The sequence below is a fragment of the Orycteropus afer genome, unplaced genomic scaffold (genome assembly GCF_000298275.1).
Source record: "Orycteropus afer afer isolate SDZICR_OR568_19922 unplaced genomic scaffold, OryAfe1.0 scaffold00247, whole genome shotgun sequence".
Taxonomy (NCBI): Eukaryota; Metazoa; Chordata; class Mammalia; order Tubulidentata; family Orycteropodidae; genus Orycteropus; species Orycteropus afer.
In genome coordinates, this window is record NW_006921834.1 from 727865 (window position 1) to 740705 (window position 12841).

At 38.3% G+C, this 12841-nt stretch overlaps 1 protein-coding gene across 1 annotated transcript; it reads right to left on the minus strand.

The window, feature by feature from the left end:
* Nucleotides 1-10580: 10580 nt before the first annotated feature.
* Nucleotides 10581-11626, minus strand: LOC103204303 (olfactory receptor 9K2-like). Its single transcript, XM_007949456.2, has one exon. It carries the CDS (start codon nt 11520-11522, stop codon nt 10581-10583), a length of 942 nt encoding a protein of 313 aa, XP_007947647.1. The 5' UTR covers nt 11523-11626.
* Nucleotides 11627-12841: the final 1215 nt, after the last annotated feature.

Below are 12841 nucleotides of genomic sequence, written 5' to 3' on the forward strand. Positions count from 1 at the left end.
GGTTTTGACCTTATGAAGAAAAAGAAAATGATTTTCATTTGAAATAGTACTTGATCTCAGTACAAGCCAGAAAGTGGGGAGTGATAGCCACCAAATTGTTCTCTAAGGTATAATACTATTTTGCAATTAGATTTGTTTTGTACTAGTAAGGTAAATAGGAGTTCTGGTGGCATAGTGCCTAAGGCATTTGACTGCTAACCAGAAGGCTGGTGGTTCAAACCCACCAGTCACTCCTCAGAAGGAAGACTGGGCAATCTATTTCGGTAGAAATACTACTTCCAAAACCTAAGGAGAGGTCACTGTGACTTGGAACCAACTCAACAGCAGTGAGTTTGATTGGTTTTTTTCCAAGTAAGGTAAATGGTATTAGTAAATGTATGTGGAAGCCTTCATGAATGAGTTTAGAAAGAAAGAACTTACAGAATGAGTGCAAAGTGATGATTCAGAAGGGAGCGGAGGGATTGCAACTACCTGGCCTCCCTATAGACCCTTTCTGAGGATGATTTCCTGAGTCCAACATCCCCTCCTCAATACTCTCTTCAGTGTTTCCCAGATACTAAGCCCCAAGCCCTGCACCCTGGATTGAGCTGTTCAATCCCTTGTCTCAAATCCCCTCCACACACGAGAAACAGAACAGCCTATATATGCTCTGATGCAACCTCAGAACAACCCAATTCTGAAGAAGCATATTTGGGATGTGAAGAAGGGCCAACGTTTTTCAGACTTTTTCATCTCTGCCAGATACTGTGAAGTGATGGACAGACGGTCTGGGTCCATATCCCTTTTGCTACCAGTGATCATATTAATTGGAAAAATAACCTCTCAAGTTACCAGGAGGAACCAAAGAGAATGGATGATTTGTTTTCTTCAGTTTTTCACACTCATTCCCCAATCTGGGCAGACTACTATGTGTTGTGTGACATTCTCTTAAAACCAGAGGAAAGACACATGGTTTTTCAAAAAGCCCAATAGGTAACCAATAAATGCTATGAAGCTCATGGCACAGAACTGCCTGGCACTGAGGCCTTTTTCACCCAAGACCCCATCTCGAAGCCAAATGGACATGTAAACATTTGCTGCTATAGAGACTACCTTTTAGAAGACCTTAAGAAGAGAGGCCCAAGCAAAAAAAAAAAAAAAAATTGAATAGAATATGTGAGGTTAGATAGAAACCTCATGAGGACCCCTCAGGTTTTCTTGAAAGAATTTTTACCACTTTCAGGCAATAGATGGACTTAGGCCCTGACAGTCCTGAGAATCACCACGTGTACTATTTTCATTAAGCAAACTACCCTAGACATTATAAAGAAACTACAGAAGGTGGAAAACAGAGTAGGCATGGGCATTACCCAACTAGTAGAAAGTGCTTTTACAGTGTACACTAATTGAGACAAGGAGGCAGAACGGAAGGAACCAGCAAAGGAGTAAACAAAGGCTAAGAGGTAGATAATTTGCACTGCAGTGGCACAGGCCTGGCCAAAGAAAAGGAGGGCTCCCTTGAGGCCAGAAGGTGGTAGCAAACAAAAACATCCTTTAAAAAGGGATCAGTGTGCCTGGAGTAAGGAGAAGGGACACTGGAATTGAGAATGCACAAGGTACCCTGAAAGAGAATGAAAACCGTGAGAGGCCACCCATTTCCCAGCTGTTGCCATGCTTTCAGTGAATGAATCTGACTGACAGTGATCAGATAGATGCTTCCTCTCCTCCAGAGCCTCTGGTTGTAATGAAGGTGGATGGAAAACCCACTAGTTCCTGACTGGCACAGGCCCCACTCACTTAATGCTTACCAGAAAAGAAACTCCATTAGCCAGAAGAACTAGGTCTATAGTTGAGGTTGTGGGTAAAGAAAGCAGCCAGCCATTTATACACCACCTCACATTCTCAATTGAGGGAAAAACCCTAACCAACTCTTTCCACAACCTGAGGAAGGGGAAAAAACTTTCCACCAGTTGTGGTGGAGCTCCTTCCCAGCATTTAGCCACCATGCCTTAGACAATACTCTATTAGCATGTTGTTGTTGTTATGTGCCGTGGAGTCAGCCCTGACTCATAGCCACCCCTCCTTGGGTTTCCGAGGCAGTATCACTACGGAAGTAGGATTGCCCAACCTTCCTTCCGAGGAGTGGCTGGTGGGTTTGAACCGCCAGCCTTCTGGTTAGCAGTCACATAAGACCTGAATAAACTCTCATAAAGATCATGGGTAGGTTTCTCCAACACAGATTGATCTGACTCTGGCAATCACTATTCAACATCCCCATTTTACCAGTGAACAGAATGGGAGAACTAGTTTTTCTAGAAACTATGAGTCATCAACCAGATAACAGTAACAGTACATCAAGTGGTTCCTAATCCCTACACACTATACTGCACTCTGTGTCCTATTTTTTTTTTTTCTTTTTTTCATGCTTGATACACAGTCCTAGATTTAAAGGATTTTTTTTTTCATCAGACTGGAAGAAAGGAGCTAGAAAATATTTGGTTTGAATGGGAGGATAGCTATACCCCATACAGGACACAAATAGCAGTTCTGTTGGCCTGCTGTCTCCAAAAGGCTCCAAAACAGCTCCACACTATTTGGGTCAGCTCTAGCTAAAGAGTTGTGCCATCTTAACTTGAAGAATGAGATCCTGTTGCAGCATGTAGTTGACCTCCTTACTACAAGCAAGGATGAGAGAGACTGTTCATGACACCATGGAAGTCTTAAACTTCTTATGTAATGCTCGCACAAGGTCTGTGTAGGGAAGGTTCAGCTTAATCTATTTGATGTCATCTACTTAGGTATCAAAATTTGACTTAAGGAGCAAGAACTGCTCCCAGAAAGAAAAGATGCCATCTGCAGATTTGCTCCTCTAACAAAAACAAATGGGAGCTCAGAGGCTTCCTGAGAATGAGTACCTTCTGCCACATCTGGATCCCTAATTTCAGCTTAATTGCTCAACCTCACTACCAAGCCTCACAGGGAAAGGATTCCAACTCTCTAGTATGGACAAGTTTGAGGACCAGACCTTCAAAACCTAAAATAAAGTTAATGGAAGCCCTCACTTTAAGATTGCCTGGCCTGTATTTGCATGAATCGGTAGGAATAGCAGCTGGAGTCATCACCCAAACTCTGGGAAACAGGAGAAGACTGCCGCTTGTTTTGCCTACTTTTCAAAAAAGTTAGACAGTGACAGAAGGGTGGCTGCCTGTCTCCAAAACATAGTTGCAGTGGTCACTATCATCAAAGAGGCAGAAAAACTAACTCTTTGTCAGCCAGTGCAAGCATTTGTACCCCACTCAGTCCTCACCATCTTAGAGCAAAAGGGCTCTCACTGGATATCTCCAGCAAGAATTATACACTTTCAGGCCACTCTGCTGGATTATCCAGCCATGACCCTTAAGGAAACCACCTGTTTAAATCCCACAACCTTCTGCCCTCCTTGTCAAAACTAGACAAATCACATGACTGTCTGAAAACCACTGGTTTGGTCTATGCCAGCCAACCCAATCTCATCAATCAGCTGCTGCCCAACCCAGATGTAGAACTCTATACCACTAGAAATAGTTTTGTAGAAAATGGAGAATAAAAAGTTGGGTATGCCATCATCACCCTGAATGAAGTCCAGGAATCTGGGGCTTTACCCCCAGTCACCTCAGCCCAAAGAACTTACTGCCATGCTCCAAGCATTACACCTCTCAGAGGGAAAATGATAGTTTACATATACTTAAATTATGGTTTTGGAATTCTTCATGCTTATGGAGCAATCTGGAATGAGAAAGGATCACTCAACATCATGAGAAAAAAATCAAACATTCACAGGAAATTCTCTAACTACTACCAGCTATCCTCTTGCCAACAACAAAAGTAGTGGTAGTTCATTGTAAAGAACACCAAAACAGAAGCAAAATCATAGCCAAAGAAAAACGACTAGTGCATGCCACTGCTAAGGAAGCTGCAGGAAATCAAAAGCCAACTGTTATTGCCCCACTTCTCATAGCCCTGGAGCTTCCCCCACCCCAAATGACCCCCACTTACTCAGAAGACCGATGAATAAATGAAGCTTGGGGAGCCATCTGGACAAAGATCAGGTGGCTACACACTGAACATAGAAAATGCATATGGTTGAATTTGCAGAGATAATGATAGATTGAGGCATTAACAAATAGTTAATAGGCAGTGTGAACAGTGTTGACCTGATGAAGATCATCTACAAAATTGTCCAACTCACATTATACTTAATGGTGGAAACCTGAATGTTTTCGTCTTAAGATCAGAAACAATATAAGAATGTCTCCCCTAGTTACTTCTATTCAATATTGTAGTGATTATTCTAGCTAGGGCAATGAGTCAAGAAAATAAAATAAAGCATCCATTTTAAAAGAAAGATGTAAAGCTCTGTGTTTTACTTTTTGAATATAGAAATATCATGTATGTAGAAAATTCTATGGACTCCATTAAAAATACTATTACAAAACTAACTCTCTCCCATCCAGTCTATTCGACTCATAGCCACCCATCCTTTGGTTTCCAAGGCAGAATCTCTACAGAAGTAGATTGCCCAATCTTCCATCTGAGGAGTGGCTGGTGGGTTTGAACTGCCAGCCTTCTGGTTAGCAGTCAAATGTCTTTGTCATTAAATTCAGCAATGTAACCAAATATAAAATCAATATACAAAAATCAATTATACTTTTACACAGTTGAAATGAAAATTCTGAAAATGAAATTAAGAAAAAAATTTTATTTGCAATATCAATAAAAATAAAATAATAATGAATAAATTTAACAAAACAAAAATTTATACTTTGGAAACCACAAAAATACTGTTGAAAGATATTAAAGAAGATATCAATAAAGGGGGGAAAGTCCATGTTAGTGGATAGGATGACTTAATTTTTTAACATGGCAATACTCTTCAAACTAATATACAGATTCAATGTGACTCCTATCACAATACCAGATAACTTCTTTGTAGAAATTGACAAATTGTTTCTAAAATTCATATGGAATTTCAAGGGATCTAGTAGAGCCAAAACAATCCTGAAAAAAGAAGAGTAAATTAGGAGGAATCATTCTTCATAATTTCAAAACTTACAAAGCGACAGTAATCAATATAATGGGATACTGGTATAAGAAAAGACAGATCAATGGAATAGAATGTAGAATCCAGAAATATTCCTATACATTTATGGACAACTTATTTTAAACAAGAGTGCCAAGATCATTCAGAGTGGGAAGAATAGTCTTTTTAACAAATGATACTGGGATGACTGGATATTCACATGCAAAAGAGTGAAGTTGGAGCCTTTCCTCACACCATAAATAAAAATTATCTTAAAATGGATCATAGACATAAATAGATAAAACTCTTAGAAAAAAAAAAAAAAAATAGAGGAGTAGGTCCTGCAGAGAATGGGTGAAAAATGTGAAACAAAACTCAAAATCACAGGCTCATTGATTGAATGGAGACTGGTTGAAACCCCAAGACTATGGTTCATAGTTACCCTTCAAGCCTGGAAACTGACTTCAACTGCTGGTTCAACTTTCAACAATACTGTCCAAACAATTGTTGTTGTTGTTGTTTGCCGTCGAGTTGGCCCCGACTCATAGCGACCCCTCCTTGGGTTTCCGAGGCAGTATCACTACGGAAGTAGGATTGTCCCATCTGTCTTCTGAGGAGTGGCTGGTGGGTTTGAACTGCCAGCCTTCTGGTGAGCAGTCAAGTGCCTTAGGCACTATGCTACCAGAGCTCCTGTCCAAACAATAGACAGGTCTATAAGGTGAATGTTTTGGTTACTTTTTGCTGCTCTAACAGAAAATACCACAAATGGGTGACTTTAACAAACAGGAGTTTATTCTTTTACAGTTTTGGAGGCTAGTAGTCTGAGTTCAAAATGCCAGTCTCTAGGGGCTGGTGAAAGCCCCTCAACCTTGGACTTCAGCTCTGCCTCTTGCTCCCAGCCCACTGAAGCTGGGGACTTTCTTCACTCATGCAGCTGCTAGATTCTGAGACTGACAAACACAAGTCAACAAGTAAAAGAACACAGTCCCAGTATCACACAGCTGATCACTGATTCAAGTCCATTAACATTCCTAAGGTCAGCAGACAACATGGCAGGTTGCTGAATGACAACTCAGCTACATGAAGGTTTTAAGCATGCCAAAAGCTACAGACCTTTCTCAATGCTTCTCCTTATATACTGGAAGCAGACCACACCCCCAAAGCAGATACACAGATGCTCCAGTAGATTCCACCATGGAGTTGATTACCAATCTCACCAGGGGGAATAACTACATCCAGTTGCCCTGCCACTCAAAACCAGGCCCAGCCAAAGTGACACACAATCTTAACTACCACTGTGAACAATAGGACCAGGGAGATACACATTCTTAGAAAAATCAACCATTCAGATCAAAAGAGCAGCATTTGCCCAGAGACAAAGTTCAGAAGTCAGGAAGGCATAGGGAACAAGGATGAATGGAAATGGGAAACATAGGATAAGTGCTGTCACCTTGTAGGAAGTGTAATTAATGGCATGAAACAAAACGTGTATGAACTGTTGAGTGGAAAATTGATTTTCACTGTAAACTTTCACCCAAATCCAATAAAAAGTTAAAACAAACAAATAAACATAGGAGGAAATTTTTGTGACCTTGGATTAGGCAAAGTTTTCTTAGATATGACACAAAAAGCATAAGGAACAAAAGAAAAATTGGATGGACCCCATCAAAATAAAAAATCTGTGCTTGAAAGGACACAATTAATTAAGTGAAAGGACAGTATATGGGATAAAATATTTGTGAATCATATGTCTGATAAGGGATTTGTGTTTAGAATATGTAAAGAACTCTTCCAATTTAATGATTAAAAACAACCCAAGTAAAAAATAGGAAAAACAATTGAATAAATATTGCTATATGTGTGTGTGTGTGTGTGTGTATACACATATACATATAAACACATAGTCATTAAATAAATGAAAATATGTTTAAAATCATTAGCTGTTAGGGAAATGGCAAATCAAAGCCATAATGCAATATTAGTCAAAAAGTGAAAATAAGAAAAATGTTCATTAATTGATGAACTAACTGATAAATAAAATGTGGAATATCTATGTAATGCAATATTATTCAGTATTGAAAAGGAATGAAATATTGGTACATGCTACAATATGGGTGAACTTTGAAGACATTATGCTAAATGAAAGAAGCTAATTAAAAAATACCACATATTATCACTTTTATATATGAATTGTCTATAATACGACAATGCATAGAGCCTGAAAGTAGACTAGCATTTGCCTAGGGCTGGGGGAACTTGTGGGGAAAATGGTGAGTGACTATTAATGCATACAAGGATTCTCTTTGAGGTGATGAAAAGTTTCTAAATTTAGATTGCAGTTATGGTTACATAATTTGTGAATAAATTAAAATCCATACACTTCATATGAATTATATCTCAACAAAGTTTTTTTTTTTTTTTTTTTAAAAAGAATGAGAAATAATAAAATACTATTCACCATTGGGATAAGGCAGAACTGTTGTTAAAGATTTGTAATGAGATAAAGAGTTTGTACCAGAATCTAAGTCAACCACATCACTAATTAATACACAGTTTAATTTATCTGACATTTCATTTTTACTTTCTCAATTAAAAAAGCAAGATTTCTGAGTAAATATCCATTTGATTTTTCCCTTACATGGCCCAGCAATTATGTTTGCAATTATTTATTTTATTAATTTCATCTTCCCCATTAATTATAATTTTGTGGATTATATTTTTAATGCTTACACTATGCTACATGCTATTCTAAGCACTATAACCAAAATAAATAAAAAGATCTGTTTCCATAGATTCTGATTCACAACAACACCACATGTTTCAGCATAGAACTGCAATCCATAGGGCTTTCAATGACCAAAATTTTATTGAAGTAGATTACCAGGTCTTTATTCCACAACATCACAGGGCAGATTTAAACCACCAATCTTCAGATTAGGAGCCAAGGGCAAACTGTTCGAGCTACCCAGGGACCAAATCTAAGCACAATACTTGGATAGTATACAATTCTCACTAAACTGAAGTGGTTATGATTTTTCCATTTCATTGATTAAAAAAAAATAACAATAATATTACAAAATTTGCAGAAATTGATGCAGTTAGAAAATACTTCAAAACGTTCTCATACCAGATACTTGTATTTAACCATTTATTTAATTGAACAAATAATTAACACATTAATTAACTCATTTTCCTCTAGATTCTCACCTACTGCTATACTTTTTATCATGACTTAGTAACTCAAGTTCAGAATTCAGACACATATGTCATTGTTCCATACTCTTTTCAACCTAATCAGTTAGTATGGTCTAGGTATTTTATCTATTTTTTTTAAGTATGTCCTTCTTCATTAACCTAGGTATACTACAACTCCACATAATTAACATAAACTGCACAGAACTTCCTTGTCTGGTCTTATACATCTTCCAACTAGCCCAAGAAGAGCTTCTCTGTTACCACCCACATAGTATCTCTATCTTCTTGAGCTGCCCTTTCAATTTTCTGTTCAGCTCTTTCACTTCATGATTTATTCCATTTGTTTTATCTGTTCTGTGTTCAAGAGCAAGTTAAAGCTCAGCATTCCTCAACCTGAAACAATTGAAGAAAAAGTTCAAACTTCAAGTAGCAATACTGAAGAACTGTAGGGGCAAAATATTGAACAGCACAGAAGCATCAAAAGAAGGAATACACAGAGTCACTGTACCAAAAAAGAATTGGTCAACATTCAACTATTTCAGGAGGTAGCATATGATTTAGAACCTATGGTATTAAGAAAGAAGTTCAAGCTGCATTGATGGTGTTGGCAAAAAACAAGGGTCCAGGAATTGGAGGAATACCAATTGAAATGTTTCTACAAATATACACAACCTTGAAAGTCCTCACTAGGCTATGCCAAGAATTTTGGAATATAGTTACCCAGACACTGACTGGAAGGAATCCCTATTGGTGCCCATTCCAAAGAAAGGTGATCCAACAGAATGTGGAAATTATCAAACACTGTTACTGATATCAAAGGAGCTCTGGTCACATAGTGCCTAAGGCATTTGACTGCTAACCAGAAGGTAGGCAGTTCAAACTCACCAGCGACTCCATGGAAGGAAGACTAGGCAATCTACTTCTATAGAGATTTACAGCCTCAGAAACCCAAAAGGGATCACTATGAGTTAGAATCAATTAGATGACAGTGAGTTTAATTTGGTTTGGTTACTAATATCATAGGCAAGTGAAGTTTTGCAGAAGACAACTCAAAAACAGTTGCAGCAGTACATCAACAGGGGACAGCCAGAAAATCAAGCTGGATTCAATAGAGGACATGAAATGAGGACATCACTGCTGATGTCAGAGGGGTCTTGGCTGAAAGCAGAGAACACCAGAAGGATGTTTACCTGTGTTTTATTGACTATGCAAAGGCATTCAAGTGTGTGGATCATAACAACAATGGATAACATTGCAAAGAATGGAAATTCCAGAACACTTAATTGTGCTCATGTGAAACCTATACATACACTAAGAGGTGAGTCATTTGATCAGAACAAGGTTATACTGCATGGTTTAAAATCAGGAAAGAATATGTATCCTTTCATCATACATATTCAATCTGTATAATGAGCAAATAATCTGAGAAGCTGGACTATATGAAAAAGAATGCAACAGGATTGGAGAAAAACTCCAATTAACAACCTGTGAAATGTGGATGGCACAAGTGTGCTTTCTGGAAGTGAAGAAGGCTTGAAGCCCTTACTGGTGAAGATCAAAATTATAGCCTTCAGTACACCTGAACACAAAGAAAACTAAAATTCTCATAACTAAACCAATAATCAACATTATGATAAACAGAAAATGTTGAAGTGGTCAAAGTTTCATTTTACTTGGACTGACAATCAATGTCCATGGAAACAACAGTTAAGAAATCAAATGACGTATTTCATTTGGCAAATGTGCTGCAAAAAATTTTCTTTAAAGTGTAAAAATAAAAGATATCAATCTGAGGACTAAGGTGTTCCTGAACCAAGCCACAGTGTTTTCAATAGCCTCACATATGTGCAAAAGCTGGACAATGAATAAGGAAGACTGAGGAAGAATTGATGCATTTGAGTTGTGGAGTTAGGGAGGGATATTGAGTATGCCATAGACTGCCAGAAGAGCAAACAGTTCTGTCTTAGAGGGTGAACCTTGGAAAGGAGGATGGCAAGACTTTGTGTCACATACTTTGGACATGTTATTGGAAAGGATCAGTCCCAGGAGAAGGACATCATACTTGGTAAGGTAGAGGGTCAGTGAAAAAGACCTCAATGACATGGATTGCCACTGTGGTTGCAGCAAACATACCAATGGTTCTGAGTATGGCACAGGATCGATTCTATTGCATATAGGGTCACTATTAGTCAGAACCTAACTAAAATGGCACGGAACAACAGCAACACATTACATGGAAAAAGCTACTTACAGTACTTTTATAATGTTCAGAACAATAGTTTTCATTAAGGACAACAAAGGACACTAAGTAAACAGCAACAACAGAGTGGTGGAAGAGAAATGTTAATCAAAGAATGGTATTTTTCTTTTCGAGAATTTTTTTGAGAGCCTCTTTGACATCTTTGTTTCTCAGAGAGTAAATCAGAGGATTCAACATGGGAGTGACTAGGGTATAACATAGGGAGGCTGCTTTACTCAGCTCAGGAAATCTGTCAGGAGTGAGATACATAAAAAAGACAGCACCATACAGCACACTCACGACTCCCAGGTGAGAGCTGCAAGTCGAGAAGGCTTTCTTACGTCCCTCGGTGGAGGGTATCTTGAGAATTGTAGACACAATATACATGTAAGAAACAATAATAACTATGATGGTAGGTAATATGACAATGATAGATAAAGAAAAAGACATCACTTTACAGATAAAGGGATCAGAACATGAAATCCTTTGAAGTGGGCGGGTATCACAGTAGAAGTGGTCAATGGTCCGAGAAGCACAGAAGGATAAGGTGAATGTCATGCTGGTCTGAAGAACTGAGCTGATGCATCCACAGAAATAGGAACCAGCCACCAACTGAACACAGAGACGTGTTGACATCTGAACAGAGTAGAGGAGTGGATTGCAGATGGCAATGAAACGGTCATAAGCCATGGCTGCCAGGAGAAATCCCTCAGTCACAATAAAGAGGCCAAAGAGAAAGAACTGAGTCACACAGCCTGCAAAGGAGATGGACTTGTTCTCAGACCAGAAGTTGATCATAGCCTTGGGTGCAATCACAGATGAATAGAAGAGATCAATGAAGGAGAGGTTTCCTAGGAAGAAATACATTGGTGTGTTCAGCCGGGGATCAGTTATGATAATGGCCATCATCCCAATGTTCCCTAGAAGGATCATGGTATAAACAATCAGAAACAGCAGGAAGAGGAGAAAATGGAGCTCTGGGCGGACCCTGAAGCCTACAAGAATGAAGTCAGTCACTTCTGAATGATTGCTTGTTTCCCTGTCACCCATGGCAGAGACCTGCTGAGAGGCACAAGGCAAGAGAAACAAATGAACTCTTGGCTTTGATCCTAGTGTTTCATATAATCCCTGACAGTGTTAGGATTTAAACCTACTTTATAATCATTATTAACTTAGATTTATAGAAATACTGTGACATCAATTGAAGCCTATTTCAACAGATAGGACTAATTCAAAGTTTAGTTTCATTTTTTATACCCCTCAATTGGTGGAACTGGGTCTTTTATCACTGCACCTAGTGGAACATCTTTCCACTCCAATATATTTCACATTTACAAACACTACTTCTGTATACATTTCCCACTCATGATCTACACAATAACATCAATATCATGAAGCAGTGGTCAGAAGTAAGAATAAATAATTAGCATTTGTTTAACAATTTAAGTAGCCTCACCTTGGAGATCTTGGGGGCTTCAGTAGCCTAAGTGAGGAATAATTGAGTACCGGTGCATGTAAAGGATGTGACTTAATTTAAAAACTATTTAGGAGATGCAGTTACTTTTTGTGGGTCATAGATACTCTTTCCGTCTTGATTTTAATGGAAATTATATTCCCCTTAAGAGAAAAGTTATGCACATCCAACCACAAAAATAATTTACATGCCCATTGCAGGATTTCTCTTCTAATGGGCCCCCAAAGCCCTCTCAAAAATTTTTAAGCATTTCCTGAGCTCAAGGCTCATAGTTGTGATGAAGATTACAAATAGTATAGCTAGAGGAATACTTTAGACATGGACATTGAACAAAAAGATAATTGTTGAAGAAATGGTTGAGTGCATTTTTATTTATCCTCAATATAACTTTCATAGGCATCATTAATTCACTTACTACACAGCTCAAGTAGATTTTGAACTCATTGAATTAACAATTGTCCACCCTTTTTCTCCCCTTGGATATTTATATGCATGAGTCTCTCTAAGAAATAATTATAATACCAAACATCTGTGCACTATTTATATGACAGACCCTTTTCTAAGTGCTTTTCATAGTAATTTATTTAGGCTATGCAACAGTAACATGAGATGGGTTCTATAATATTCTCTAGTTTACAAATGAGAACACTGAGGCACAAAGAAATGAAGACATTGAAAGTCAACTACTAGTGTCACAAGAAGGATTTGAAGGCCGGACAACTCCAGAATCCTTGCTCTTAATCCATTCACTGTATCATCTTTCGATAAGGAGCCTTTGCTCTTCCCTTACCTGACTTTCTTCTACGTGTGCTTTAGACGTTAGTTTAAGTTTCACATATTCAGAATAAACTACTTAATTCTCGAATCTGCATTAAAACCCCTCTGCATGCGTCGT

Bases quoted from the DNA above. Each gene is read 5' to 3' on its own strand.
- LOC103204303 (XM_007949456.2), bottom strand. From the start codon at position 11,522: ATGGGTGACAGGGAAACAAGCAATCATTCAGAAGTGACTGACTTCATT.